This window comes from Dipodomys spectabilis, unplaced genomic scaffold, assembly GCF_019054845.1.
Source record: "Dipodomys spectabilis isolate Male_0828 unplaced genomic scaffold, ASM1905484v1 ptg000019l, whole genome shotgun sequence".
NCBI classification, from domain to species: Eukaryota; Metazoa; Chordata; class Mammalia; order Rodentia; family Heteromyidae; genus Dipodomys; species Dipodomys spectabilis.
Window position 1 is genome coordinate 27,612,955 of NW_024870696.1, and position 16,436 is coordinate 27,629,390.

The window sequence follows — 16,436 nt, forward strand, 5'->3', positions numbered from 1 at the left end:
CACGGGAGACACACGGGAGACACACACGGGAGACACACGGGAGACACACACGGGAGACACACACGGGAGACACACACGGGAGACACACACGGGAGACACACAGGAGAGACACACGGGAGACACACGGGAGACACACACGGGAGACACACACGGGAGACACACACGGGAGACACACACGGGAGACACACGGGAGAGACACACGGGAGAGACACACGGGAGACACACACGGGAGACACACACGGGAGACACACACACGGGAGACACACACGGGAGACACACACGGGAGACACACACGGGAGACACACACGGGAGACACACACGGGAGACACACACACGGGAGACACACACGGGAGACACACACGGGAGACACACACGGGAGACACACACGGGAGACACACACGGGAGACACACGGGAGACACACACGGGAGACACACACAGGAGAGAGACACACACACGGGAGACACACACGGGAGACACACAGGAGACACACACGGGAGACACACACAGGAGAGAGATACACACACGGGAGACACACACGGGAGACACACACGGGAGACACACACGGGAGACACACACGGGAGACACACACGGGAGACACACGGGAGACACACACGGGAGACACACACGGGAGACACACACGGGAGACACACACACGGGAGACACACAGGAGACACACACGGGAGACACACACAGGAGAGAGACACACACACGGGAGACACACACGGGAGACACACACGGGAGACACACACGGGAGACACACACAGGAGAGAGACACACACACGGGAGACACACACGGGAGACACACACGGGAGACACACACGGGAGACACACACGGGAGACACACACGGGAGACACACACAGGAGAGAGACACACACACGGGAGACACACACGGGAGACACACAGGAGACACACACGGGAGACACACACAGGAGAGAGACACACACACGGGAGACACACACGGGAGACACACACGGGAGACACACACGGGAGACACACACACAGGAGACACACACAGGAGACACACACAGGAGAGAGACACAGGAGACACACACGGGAGACACACACGGGAGACACACACGGGAGACACACACGGGAGACACACACAGGAGACACACAGGAGACACACACGGGAGACACACACGGGAGACACACACGGGAGACACACACGGGAGACACACACGGGAGACACACACGGGAGACACACACGGGAGACACACACGGGAGACACACACAGGAGACACACACGGGAGACACACACGGGAGACACACACAGGAGAGAGACACAGGAGACACACACGGGAGACACACACGGGAGACACACACGGGAGACACACACGGGAGACACACACAGGAGACACACACGGGAGACACACACGGGAGAGAGACACACACAGGAGACACACACAGGAGACACACACGGGAGACACACACGGGAGACACACACAGGAGACACACACGGGAGACACACACGGGAGACACACACGGGAGACACACACGGGAGACACACACGGGAGACACACGGGAGACACACACGGGAGACACACACGGGAGACACACACGGGAGACACACACGGGAGACACACGGGAGACACACACGGGAGACACACGGGAGACACACACGGGAGACACACACGGGAGACACACACGGGAGACACACACGGGAGACACACACGGGAGACACACAGGAGAGACACACGGGAGACACACGGGAGACACACACGGGAGACACACACGGGAGACACACACGGGAGACACACGGGAGAGACACACGGGAGAGACACACGGGAGACACACACGGGAGACACACACGGGAGACACACACACGGGAGACACACACGGGAGACACACACGGGAGACACACACGGGAGACACACATGGGAGACACACACACGGGAGACACACACGGGAGACACACACGGGAGACACACACGGGAGACACACACGGGAGACACACACGGGAGACACACGGGAGACACACACGGGAGACACACACAGGAGAGAGACACACACACGGGAGACACACACGGGAGACACACAGGAGACACACACGGGAGACACACACAGGAGAGAGATACACACACGGGAGACACACACGGGAGACACACACGGGAGACACACACGGGAGACACACACGGGAGACACACACGGGAGACACACGGGAGACACACACGGGAGACACACACGGGAGACACACACGGGAGACACACACACGGGAGACACACAGGAGACACACACGGGAGACACACACAGGAGAGAGACACACACACGGGAGACACACACGGGAGACACACACGGGAGACACACACGGGAGACACACACAGGAGAGAGACACACACACGGGAGACACACACGGGAGACACACACGGGAGACACACACGGGAGACACACACGGGAGACACACAGGAGAGACACACGGGAGACACACGGGAGACACACACGGGAGACACACACGGGAGACACACACGGGAGACACACACAGGAGACACACACGGGAGACACACACGGGAGACACACACGGGAGACACACACAGGAGAGAGACACACACACGGGAGACACACACGGGAGACACACAGGAGACACACACGGGAGACACACACAGGAGAGAGACACACACACGGGAGACACACACGGGAGACACACACGGGAGACACACACGGGAGACACACACGGGAGACACACAGGAGACACACACGGGAGACACACGGGAGACACACACGGGAGACACACACGGGAGACACACACGGGAGACACACACGGGAGACACACACGGGAGACACACACGGGAGACACACACGGGAGACACACACGGGAGACACACACACAGGAGACACACACAGGAGACACACACGGGAGACACACACGGGAGACACACACGGGAGACACACACGGGAGACACACGGGAGACACACACGGGAGACACACACGGGAGACACACGGGAGACACACACGGGAGACACACACGGGAGACACACACAGGAGACACACACACGGGAGACACACCCAGGAGAGAGACACACACGGGAGACACACACGGGAGACACACACACAGGAGACACACACGGGAGACACACAGGAGACACACACGGGAGACACACGGGAGACACACACGGGAGACACACACGGGAGACACACAGGAGACACACGGGAGACACACACAGGAGAGAGACACACACGGGAGACACACACGGGAGACACACACACGGGAGACACACACGGGAGACACACACGGGAGACACACACACGGGAGACACACACGGGAGACACACACGGGAGACACACGGGAGACACACACGGGAGACACACACGGGAGACACACAGGAGACACACACGGGAGACACACACACGGGAGACACACACGGGAGACACACACGGGAGACACACGGGAGACACACACGGGAGACACACACGGGAGACACACACAGGAGACACACACACGGGAGACACACCCAGGAGAGAGACACACACGGGAGACACACACGGGAGACACACACACAGGAGACACACACGGGAGACACACAGGAGACACACACGGGAGACACACGGGAGACACACACGGGAGACACACACGGGAGACACACAGGAGACACACGGGAGACACACACGGGAGACACACACGGGAGACACACACGGGAGACACACAGGAGACACACACGGGAGACACACACAGGAGACACACAGGAGACACACACGGGAGACACACACAGGAGAGAGACACACACGGGAGACACACAGGAGACACACAGGAGAGACACACGGGAGACACACACACAGGAGACACACACGGGAGACACACACGGGAGACACACACGGGAGACACACACGGGAGACACACACGGGAGACACACGGGAGACACACACGGGAGACACACACGGGAGACACACGGGAGACACACGGGAGACACACACGGGAGACACACACAGGAGAGAGACACACACGGGAGACACACAGGAGACACACGGGAGACACACACGGGAGACACACACAGGAGACACACACGGGAGACACACAGGAGACACACACAGGAGACACACACAGGAGACACACGGGAGACACACGGGAGAGACACGGGAGACACACACGGGAGAGCGACACGAGGACCATGGCGCGTCCCCTGAGAAGTGGCCGCCAAGCCGTGGTCGGCCTCTGACAGCCCTGCCAGTGTGTCACGGGGCCTGGTCTAACCTTGTGTCACGGGGCCTGGTCTAACCTTGCCATCTACTAGCCTGAGAAACGGTGTGAGTGCATTACACATCATACAGCAGCTGAGCAGACCGCTGAAGCAGTTTAACACGCAGCCACAGGCGTTTTGAGAATAGGGTTTGCTGGCGCACGTTTTAGCATATAAATACACGTCTATGTGCCTCTGTGTGTGCGGCCAGGCGGGCATGGCTAATTATTTTGTAAGGATGAGGTCTGAGGCCAGCTCAGGACAATAAGTTAATAAGCCGTAAGCTAGGTGTGGCGATCAAGCTACAGTGTGACCACAGGTGGCAGATCATAGTCCAGGCTGGCCCTGGCGATGCCCTGCCTGGAAAATAAATTGTTAGGAGACGTAATCTCGATGTCATGAATGAGCTGAAGGGATGGATGGGGAGGGTTCAGGTGAGACTGGAGAAGGACCAGTCGCCTAGTACCAGAAACAGGGCCGTCCGGGGGAGGGAGAAAAGGGCCAGTGTTAGTTGAGCCACGTATGTCATTTGAAATTCTCTAGCAACTATATCCATCAGGGTAAACCAAAAAGAGAGAAATCATGATTAAGAATACGTTATCCCAACCTTTAAAAATACTGTCATTTCACTAGACAACCAACATAAGGTATTAATGAGATGCTTCGGTTTTATTGTTTCGTACTAAATCTTGGTTTAACATCCATGTACATCTCAGGGGCCAGTCCGCCTGCTTCAGGATGCTCACTAGCTGTCTGTTCGGTGGCTCGTATTGGGAAGCAGTTAGTAGGCTATTGAGTAGAACTGACGAAGATCATTCGGCACGTTCCTGACTCAGGCTGATGTGGAGAAACACTGTATTTTGGAAGCCATGGTTCTTGAATCTGTCCTGCTGCTCTGTGCCTTTTGTTTTACTTGAGCTATTTCAGATTCAGGACTCTTTTGTTTTATTTTCCCTTTAGCAGGATGTCATTCTTTCTTCAAACCACCAAGATCCTTAGAACTGTCCATGATATATTGTTTCAGTGCTTCGAGTTGCTGCTGCTTGGTGTAATTCTGTTTGACTTAGAACTTTAATTAAACAAATCAGTCTGAGTACTTTTTCTTCTTCTTTGTCAGTCTCAAAACTTGTGATTATGAAATAATTTAGCAATGTGTCCTCAAAAGCCTTTAAGAAATGACATTTAGTAAATGGGAAATGAAGAGGGCATTTTCCATGTTCATGGGTGTGTGTGTGTGTGTGTGTGTGTGTGTGTGTGTGTGTGTGTGTGTCCAGTGCTTAATATCTGACATGCACTGAACTGGATTTTTTGTCTTCACTATATGCTAAAGAATGCAGCACAAAAGGGATCCTGCTTCTATAGAAAGCCAGCCAAGGTCATTGTGTTCCATCTTTACAATGAAATGCAGATTTCCCATTAAAAAGCAAATCCATCATTTCAAAAGACTGAATAGGATGGTGCATTAAAAAATCCAGCTGTTTAAATTTAGGGCATTGAAAAACATCCAATAAAAAAATGTTCCCTGGGTCTGAAGCATTTTCATCTGATTATGTATTGGATAGGTTTTCATTCAGTCTAGAGTCTGGTATTTTAGAAGGCTGCCCTAAAATAGGTGGACTGTGTTTTAAGTGAGTTGGACTCAACTGTGGCACTTCACTTGCTTACGTTGTGCATCTTGCTGTCGAGCAAGCCTTTGTGTTTAGGAATACGTCGCTGGTTTTGTACAAGGACACACTGGACACGCTTCCCCTGGCTTCCTCCACTCCCATTTGGTTTCTGTTGTTGTTTTTTCTCTTCTCGAAAGACGTTGGCTGCCAGCACAGCCATTTTGTTCTCCAAGGAGCTTCTTCCAGCTTTTCCAGTCATCTCTTCCATGCTGCCTTCTTTTTGTGGTCAAGTATGAGGCCTTCTTTACACTAGCCTGACGTGCTCTGCCATGTTTGCTGACTAAGAGTAGGAAATGGCCAGGCCAGTGATAGTCCCCCACCACAGCCTGGCTCAGGAGCGCAGAGCCGCTCTGCTAGCCTGCAGATACGGAGGGGGCCGGCTGGACGTTCTAGCTGCTGCTAAGCTTATCTCAAACGTGCGTGTATTGTGCCCGCTTCCCCAGGCATTAAGAGCTGTGCATTAAAAGTTATAACTATGACTCCTCGGGGGTCCTACTTTTTTCCTCATCCAGAGGATTGCTATTTAACAAGCACAGTGCTAGCATGCCCTGGAGTCGGTATTTACTAGATTTCTGGCTCTCTCTTATTATGCCGGTTGTTAAGCATTTATGCATAGGATGATGTTGCCTCTGAGCCACTTTCCTGAGAGCAAAGGCTTCCAACAATTCTTTGAGTCTAATATATTTGCAACCCTCACCTTTCCAGGATACGTATTGTTCTTAAAGACTTGTTCATGCTGTGCTAAAAGAGGACTTGTTCTAATTCCTATCAATCTTATTCCAATGGATTCTTTTCCCAAGCAAGAGCTCCATACCTTGATGGGTTTTATGAGGGGGTTCTTTCTCCGGATCTGCATTTTTGGTCTAGCAGATGAGGGGAGTATTCCCTGTGCCCTCACATTGTGTCTGGGGGTATTTTCACACTGGGGTCCTGGGCTTCCCACTCCCCTGCCAACACTGGCTATCAAAACTGCTTAGGCTGCAAATAAAACACAAAATGAAATCCATCTGCCATTTCTCGATGAATTAGGACCAGAACATTTTTGTTAAATATTAACAGATGGCTAAATTCTTAATATCAAACTAACATTCAAAAACATCTAAGAGGACACACACCAGGGGAGAGGACAGAGGACCATGTGTTTTCTCCTCTCTGAGCCCTTCCCGGCCTCTCTCCCTTCCCCTCCCTCATTTTTCCAATCCACGTGTTGAGAATCACTGGAGACTTTTGTCTCAGATGACTTGTATTCCTCAGTAGCTAGTATCAAAATAGTGTTTGATGGTATCAGGATAGGGTAATCAAGTGTCAAACACTCAGTGATGTGTTGTCATTGGCTTGGTCTTGCATTAATAACTTCTCTCTCCCCATTTCTCTCCCCTCCCCCCTGCCCGCAACAGGAAAAGGAAAAGAAATACATGCTTCCTTTGGACAACCTGAAAGTCCGGGATGTGGAAAAGAGTTTTATGTCTAGCAAACACATCTTTGCACTCTTTAATACAGAGCAGAGGTAAGACTATGAAGCAGACTTTTGTCTGGATGGTTTGCCCTTGAATTTCTGCATGGCTTTGTTGGCGTGTTGAGTGTTGCCAGTCCCTCGGCTTTCCTTGCACTTGTTTAACGTTTTTAACTCCTGGCGTGGGTGAGACTCCTCGAGGCTGAGGTGTGGTAGGGGAAGCTCCTCAGGGGCCGGCTGGTTTTATCCCCTGTGCTTTCAGTGGGTATGAACTCATGCACAGCCCATTCTTCAAGCTGCGTTTTGCTGCCGGGAGGTCTTCCTCACCTTGATTATTTACATACTGCATAGTTGATGGCAATTTCAGTAATTTCCCCCTAAAACCTATGAACAATGCCCAAATTCAGTGAGTAGAATTATTCAGCTAAGGTAAAGCTGTAAAGCTTTTCAAAGGCAATACCCACACTGGCCAACCTTGGCATTTTTACTAGCTGATCATGTGGTTTAGAGATGATGTGTGTGGCTGCCATTAGAAATTAGAAAGCAGAGGTTAAGACAGGTTCTCTGACTTTTCCAAGTTCACACAACACAGACTCAGGACCCATCGAGGAACCTGCACGCGGGCTTTGTGGAGCTCTACTTCTCCTCATTTTTGCGATAGGTTCTGGTCACCCTTGGTGCTGTGGCCAGTAAAGTGAAATTTACAGATGAAATAAGAAAATGGAGAGGCAACACAGAATGGGGTAGAGAGATCTAAATGGGTTACAATTAGGCAAGAAAAACAAAGGAGATTTTCTCCAAAGAGAGATGTTCCAGGAAAAAATCTAATTTGAATGAGTAAGTTAGTAAGAGAGTGAGTCAGTAGGTGGCAAGGTCTAATTTTAACCCATTTTCCAGGCTGTGTTTCATCTTTATTTAGCAATGAATACAGTTGTTTGATTAGGTTCAGTGAGTGGCCCAGGGTCAAGCACACAGTTAATCAAAACAGCAAAAGAAGACTTCTTCCCACATTCCCAGTCAGTTGCTCAGAGTGACTCATCACGCAGAAATACTTGGAAAAGCCACAAGAACAAACCATGTGAAAAATCAAGGGGAGACAGAGGACCGATATGGTGCTTTTAGAATGTAGCTCATGAGCAGCACTGAAGATGAACAAGAATGAGAAGGGACCTTAGGGAGAGGGCTTGCTGTGCTCTATCTGCAGCCAAGCAGGGTGCAGTGTTCATGGCAGTGAGGAACTCTGCAGTGGGAGCCAGGGAGCCGGAGTACTGTAAGGGGCAGGCGTGGCCCTCAGCCTGCCTGGGAGCCCACAGACGAGAATCCTGTCTCCCTGAGGACTGCAGGCTATGAAAGGACTTAGGACGATGTGAAAACACGCACTTTTGGAACATGTGAAAGTCTGTTTGTGGGTGTTGCCAACACAAGAAAACACCAGACTTTCAAAAGTCTACAAGTTCTAAAACAGGCTAATAGCGAACTCTTCCAGCTCTTTTCAGAGAGCCCCGTGGGAACAACAGGCCCCTGTAACTAATTAGCATTTCCCTTTGAATGCGAGTGGACTTCCTTATCTTTTTCCTTGATTTTAAAGAGGATTATTTTTAAGTGCTTTACGGTTGAATACTGTCCTAGATAGCGGTTACCAGGTGAAAAATATTCTTCACATTCCTAGTTATTATAAGACTTTCTGTATATACTTTAAGAGCTTGGACAGACGTTGAATCTTATCAGTACCTCCACCTAGAAGACTGTGTGATTTCATTTCCTTTCATCTCTGTATGTGATGAAATGCACTCTAGGCCCTTTAGTGTTAAAACCATCCTTGATCTCCTGGCATTAAAGCTACGTCATGATAGAATGCATCTGCGGCTGAAGTGTGCTAGCATTTCATGTAGGCTTTTACATTTATGTTGTAAAGGAGATTTACCCATGAATATCTTTTTTTTTTTTAATGTGTGCTGTCACTGGCTGGTTTTAATATCAAGGTTCTTTTAGCTTTGTATAGTGAGGTGAGGATGAATCTTCATTGTTCTTTGGAACATCGGTTTAAAATTCAGCTCAGCTTCCTGTCTGGTAAACATTATGGTTTTGACTTGGAGCCTTGTATTTTCTGCACAGGTACTCTACCACTTGAGCCATGACTCTAGCACTTCTTGCTTTCGTTACACTTGTTTTTTGCTCAGGACCAGTCTTGGAATGAAATCCTCCCCATTACACCTGTTGAGTAACAAGATTACATGTCCAGACTGAGTTTGGGTCTCGCTAACTGTTGGACGGGGTGTGCCTCGAACCTTGAGCCTCCTAATTCTGTCTGTACGGACTCTTCCTTGGTGCTTCATTGTAGTCCTTTTTTTTTTTTTTTTTTAGTCCCACCTTCCACTTGAGTACTAATCCCCATTACCGTTGATTAGGTAGGAAGGTACCAGTCCATTAAGGATTGGACTTTGGGATGGTCCTGGCTCCTAAACTCTAAGGTACAGTTTGCTCTCCTTGTGTGGACATTGAGACTGAAGCTTTTTGGTTCTGAAGCTGATGCCATCCAGTGTCCTAACTACAGAAGAGAGGCTTCTTCTCTGCGGAGCAGGGCATGCAGGTAGGACTCAGGACTGCCTTCAGTTGGAAAGAAAGCCCACATTTCTCAAATCCCAGAGCAGATCTGGAATCAGGTGGGGCATTTCCTGATGCAGGCCTATGGCTCAGGCCTTCGCTATAGAGTTAAACAGCTGGCCTGCAGTCCTCCTCATTAGGTGTGTGAGAACTGCTATATGTAACAGCCCTTTCTAGAAGGTGTCCTGGCGCATAATAGGCTCTGTGGGAGTCTGGTGGCCAGATTTTTGAGCTTCAGTGGCCAGTGGCTCCTCTACTGGGATACTTTGTTGAGTCAGTGGAAGGGTTTGGTACTAGTGGACTCACACTTAGCCTCCCTGAGCGCAGGGCAAGTGCAATGAGTGTGTGCGTCCCGGGCCTACCTGGTTCACGGATGGCGTCTTCGATGTCTCCATCGCAATCGTGTGCTCCGGGTCTGTGCCATTTAACTTGGTGAGAAAGGCCACGTGTCCCCTGGCGGGGGGAAGCGTGTCTGCGGCAGCGGCTGCCCGGGCGGGTGAGGCGGCCCTGCTGCGGCCCTGGTCCCGGGTCTGTCCGCTCTGGTTCGGCCCCGGGGCGGGGCGGCCCACGGAGCCCCCGAGCTCTCCTCCACGCTGCCCGCATTGCTGTCTGTTAGAATCCGGCCTTCATCCCTGACAGCGCGCTGGGCCCCGCTCAGCACGGAGCCTGTCCGCCCGCCCGTGCCCTGCGCCCTCGGCCCCGCTCAGCACGGAGCCTGTCCGCCCGCCCGTGCCCTGCGCCCTCGGCCCCGCTCAGCACGGAGCCTGTCCGCCCGCCCGTGCCCTGCGCGCTCGGCTCTGTGCGCTGCAGGTGAGGAAGGGCGTCTCCAGGCTCTGTGCGCTGCAGGTGAGGAAGGGCGTCTCCCTGCGCGCCCCTAGCGCTGCAGGTGAGGAAGGGCGTCTCCCTGCTCCGCGAGCCCGAGCGCTGCAGGCGAGGAAGGGCGTCTCCCTGCTCCGCGTGCCCGAGCGCTGCAGGCGAGGAAGGGCGTCTCCCTGCTCCGCGAGCCGAGCGCTGCAGGCGAGGAAGGGCGTCTCCCTGCTCCGCGAGCCGAGCGCGTCCAGGGCGCTGCACCAGCCGCTGGGTGCTGCGCTTAGGTTCAGGAAAGGGCGGCTCTTCTTCTCGCGGCTGGGCGCCGTGCTTTCCCGCTCGTGAGTGGAAAGGGGTTGGGATTAGCTTCTCCCTTTCTGTGCCTTTCTCGCAGCGTTTCCGTAGCAAGCCCTGCTTAGACTCAAGTTGTTTGCAGAAAGTGTTTAAACGAGCGCTGCGCAGGAGGCGATGCCCGGGCTGCGGAAGGTCGGGGCTGCGCGGAACGTGGCTGGAGAAGGAGGCGGCCACTCTCCCGAGCACGGGCGGCCGGCGAGAATCTTCGCAGCTGAAAGCACGTCTCCCTCTGGACCCAGTTAAGGAACCGAGTGCAACCCCAGCCACGCTGCGTCTTTGGCCGCACGGTTGGACAGGGCGGAACACTGGGGCCCGCCTGTCCTCGGAGCTCCCGACTCCAGAAGACTGTCGAGTCAGATAAAGTTTGAGTCAATAATCAGTCTGCGACCCGGCTGAGAACTGCCCTGGGTGTGTTACCTGACTTTGTGCCACGGGGCATCCTTCCGAGGAGGCCCGTGTACGCCCCAGGCTTCCTTCTGTTGGAAAAAGAAAGAAATTATATACCTTTTTTTTCTAACCTGTAAGTACTTGTCAGTTGCATTTGTCAGAGTACAATGCATCTTGATCAGTGTCAGTCCTTCTGTCCTTCCATCCTTCTCCAGCCTCTCTTTCAACGCCACCTCCTTCGTAATGTAGAGACAGATGTGAACACACCAGTCACCGGCTGATGGCCATGTGGCCCCGGGAGGGCATCAGTAGTGGCTGCGCAGCACACTTCTGCACTCTTTAGGAAATGGAGTGATGGACATTTTGACATCTTTGTCTTCATATTGACATCTGTTTAATTAAAACATAGTTCTGCAGTGGAGGAGTTAGCACAGTAGAACAGTGCTTGAAGGCCAGAGTTTGGTCCCCAGCAAACTACAAATGTGTGCAAAATACATACATGCATACATGCATACATACATACATACATGCATTCACATTTTTTAACAAACAAGTAAAAACGTAGTCAGGTGCTCTTCTGTGGTTCCTGGAGCTTTGTAGGCATTAACGTCAGCAGGGGCAGGTTGGATGGTAGTTACATTGTCCTCCTCTGCCATATGGAAATGATACCATTTATGCCATTTGTTAAAAAAAACAAAGTTGTTAATACAAATTTTTGTTAACTTAAAAAAAAAAAGAGCATTCTGAACCCAGAAACCTAGGTCCTTGGTCCCAGCAGGATGTTGTTTGAATCAAATAGAGCTAAATTCTGTAACATTGTCCTTTAAAAAGCAACATCTCAACAGTATAGAGATTGAATTATAAATGGCACTTTATTTTTACAATCTTATTTCTTTTGTTAAAAAATGTTTTGTACCCATAACTAGATTCAGGATCCTAAGTCTTAATAACACATTACAGGTTTTCTGTTCTTCAGAGAACATGGATATAAGTTAAAGGAGATCCAAAAGCTAGGATTTTATGTCTCTTCCTAAATTTTTCCTTCTGTTTTTGGCTAGCATGACTTCATTTGTATGGATCAGAACAAGATTTGAGAATTTTTGCAGCTATTAATAGTGAGCCCATGATATCTCAGTGCTATTTATTTCCCTCTATAGAACTGGAATGGTAAGCCTCATCTGTCCCCTTGTTGAGGAGTTGACTAGAGTCTATCTTTAGCTACTAAAAGAACAATTGATATCCTAAAAGTCTATAAATCCCCCGTCTCGGAGCCAGAGGTCTGTCTGTGAGCTGCTTCTTCCTTTCCTCCCCTCTCTCAGTCCAAGCATGTGTGCCGTCACGTGGTTCTTAGGCTGTGTGTTACAGTTGTTTCCCAGGTGTTGCTACCACGTCTCCTTGCCCATATCAGTCTCGCTCTTGTGAAACAGCATGGTTGGGAAAACGTAGGTGCGCCAGGGTGGAGGAGGGAGGTTTCCCAGGAGGACTCTGCAGAGGTGGATTGGAGAGCCAAAAGTATCCGCCCATTTGGTTTACTTGACTCACTACACTAGGACAGAAAATCAGATGTAACAATTGATTTCACAGAGGAGATAAATTCTCACGAAAGACAACATGATTGCTTGGGCATAAACGGCTCGTGGCTTAAAGAAATCCAGATTCAGCTCTGCAGTGAACAGAGAGCGTGGCATTCCCCGCGGCGCCTGCTTCCACCTGTTGTGAGGGAGAAGATAGCAAGTGTGTGCCCCCCAGTCTCCCTCCAAATGCCGCTGCAAGCCTGGAGCGCTCTCTCCTGCTCGCAGCACCTGTGAACTGCTATTTTTTCCTGGGGGATTTAGGCAGTGTTTCCCCAGGGAGATTGTCTGTAGTTCAGACAAAAGAATTGATAGGACAGAATCTACTTAAAACGGTTCTTTCTTCCAAGTATTCTAGCTTCTTAAGCTACACTTGAATGTTTAAGCCATTAGAAGTCCCAGCAGGGATTCTGGTCAGTGTTTTGGGGTATCAGTCTTCAAGATTGTTTGGATGAAAAGGCCCAACATGGCTGTGTGAAGTTCAAGAACAAAAAGAAATTATGTCTTTCCCAGTGAGTTTACTTTTCTTCTAGGATTTCAGAACATACTGCCTCTCTCCACCGATTTCCCAGAACAACTGTTTGCTAATAGCAATCCCTCCATACCGCCCTCCCCCATCCCACCATTGCCCTCTTCAGACAAACACTGTGGTTTGGGATTCAGTGCCTCCATTTGGGAACCATAAAACAGCCCAGCTGCTATCCACTAATGATAAGGAACAATCATTAGCTGGAAACGCACTACAAAAAAATTCTGACTGATTCTAAAATACGATCTTCAAGAGAGATGCTGTAGTGGTAAATTGCAAGAGAAAGTCTGGCATGTCCTTAACTCCAGCTCAAGAAAGATGGGAAGTAATGATCTGATATCTTTATGTATGAGAGCATATAAGATTGCAGTGCTTGTTTTTGCTAAGACATTAACTTTCCTTTCTGAAAACAAATTAGTCATTGTAACCAAAAAATCTAGATTCAGGCTGTTAGCTGTCTTATTTGTCTCTGGCTCTGGTTTTAGAGGAGACAGTTATACTTGGCTGTGCAGCCTCCGTTTACCCAGTGTCGTTTTGTGACAGCAGAATTCACAGGCTCAAGCCACGTGTCCAGGTCTTTCAGTCGGAAGAGCTGAGCAGCCCTTAAGAAATGACCACACAGAGTTGTGAAGATGTCCTTAGCTAGGTCTGGCCTAAAGGAAATTTCTAAACACCCAAATTTCTTTGGCAGTCTAAGAGGCCTCCCAAGAACAAAAAGCCAGCTAAAGGGCATGCTTGACTACTGGAATAATCGGGGTTTTAGGGATCACCCATAAAATACTGTGCAACCCTCATGATGAAGGAAAGGCTGATTCCAAATAGAACAAGCAGACAAAGATTCTTCAGACCCGCGGCTGAACAAGGTGCCACAGCATCTCCCCTAATGCCTGCCTTGCCGGACACTGCCCTGGCCTGCCCTCTGCGGTGGCACTTCCTGAGCCTGAAGAAGGAAAAACTCAGATTAGCACGTGGATACATAATGCTGGGTGAGCACCGCTGTGCCCCTCCTTATCATGCCCTCAGGAATACTAATGACAAGCTTGACTTTTGAAATGAATGAGCTGGGCACTGGTGGCACACATTAGTAATTCCAGCTGCACAGGAGGCTGAGATCTGAGGATCGAGGTTCAAGGCCAGCCTGGGCAAGAAAGTCTTTGAGATTCTTATCTCCAGTTAAGAAAGCCAGAAGTGGCGCTGTGGTGTTTCAAGTGGTAGAGTGCTTAGCCTTGAGCAAAGGGAGCCCAGGGACAGTACCCAGGTCCCGGGTTCAAGCCCCACGACCAGAAAAAAAATCAGGAGTTTTTGTGATTTACTATTTTGTCTGTAATATTTTTTGTTCAGTTGACTTAATGAGAAATCACCTTACCATGCAGAATATCCTTAGTAATCGGACTTTCTGGGAGACAGTGTTATGAAAGTTTGAACTACACACCTCGTGTCCAGATTAGATTATCCTGCTTCCGTTTTCTATATTCAGAGGGAGACTATCTACTGGCGTGTGCAGTTCATTTTCATTAACAGGCAGAGCCTCAGCAAAGACACCGGCCTCAGCCCGGCTTTGCTTGGAATGTTAGTCACACTCTGCAGCTAGCTGCGAGCAGATGCACGGCTTCATAAAGAAAAATATTTGCCAAGTCTAACTGTAGTTGAGTTTTCCCTCTTTTCTTTTTCTGCTTTGAAACTGCCTGTCTCTTAGAATCTGTGGAAAGTATTGTTCATATAAAGGAACATTTTCAAGAATATGCAATTGCAGAATATTACTTTAACTATTTAGAAAAGTGTTTGCTTTGTGTTTAGCGTGTGTGTGAAAGCACACCTCATTAAAATCCTTTAGAGGCACAAGAATGAATAGTGTGCATTTTATATAACAACATAAACTTCCTTTTACATTACAAAAAAAATTTGCTGTAGAGAGCCACAAATGCTTGCAAACTGGTCATTCTCTGACAGTGCCAGAAGATAGTTAAATGTGCGTCTTGATGATCGCCTTGTGAAGACACAAAATTAGTTTCATTAGATATGTGTACAATGGCTCTCAGTTGTTTTGGTCTGAGGATTCCTTTCTACTCTTGGAAACTGTGGAAGACCCTAAGGAGCTTTTGTTGTTGGCTTATGTAGATTGTAACAGGACTCATTTGAGCTTCTTGACTTCATGTTGTTGCTTGAAATTAAGCATAGTAAGAGCATTTATGCTATAAAGATCAGCCAGTGCTATGCATCATAGCTCCCCGCCCCCGCTGACAGTCGGCTAAGCATGTCTTCCCTCTCTGTAGCCATCAGCACAAGTATAGCCATTGTTAGAAATTAAAAATGAGAAATTCAGAATGTATTCATTAACTCACTTTAAAACAACAATATGGACACTATTTCATGTTAGCATAATAGTATGTTTGAATGAAGAAAAAGCTTTAAAATTGGTGAGAAGAGTGGCATTGTTTTCACAATTTTGCAAATCTCTTTAATGTGCTAATAGAAGACAGCTGGACTCTCATATCTGATTCTGTTTTCCATCTGTTGCACCATGTTTCCGTGGAAATATATGAAGAAAAGCTGCCTTGACACAAATAATGTAGTTGGAAAGTGGAAGAGGACTTTAATAAACTTTCAGATAATTGTGGGCTGTTCTTCTCGATACTTCACCAAAACGACAAGTGTTAGTTTCTTCAAGTTAGTTGCAGCGTGGAACTGCATTGTCAGCAAGCGCGCCGCGTGATGCGGGGTCTGCCGTGCGAGCTCTCGTGGTTCTGGGCTGAACTGGGGCCTTACACTTGCGAGGCGGGCACTCTCCCACTTGAGCATGGTCACGTCCCTTGGTGCTCTGGATGGTTTTATGCCCTGGACCAGCCTGGACTACAGTGGCCTAGTCATGCTTTTCATGTAGCTAGGACAATA

At 49.7% G+C, this 16,436-nt stretch overlaps 1 protein-coding gene across 5 annotated transcripts in view; it reads left to right on the forward strand.

Moving 5' to 3' along the window:
* Positions 1–16,436, forward strand: part of Dnm3 (dynamin 3) — a 448,226-nt gene that overhangs the window by 291,944 nt on the left and 139,846 nt on the right. For all 5 annotated transcript variants that reach the window (XM_042674266.1, XM_042674267.1, XM_042674269.1 and 2 more), the window contains one exon: positions 7,237–7,346. In XM_042674266.1, coding sequence (XP_042530200.1) covers positions 7,237–7,346 — 110 coding nt within the window. The remainder of the gene's footprint in view (positions 1–7,236; positions 7,347–16,436) is intronic.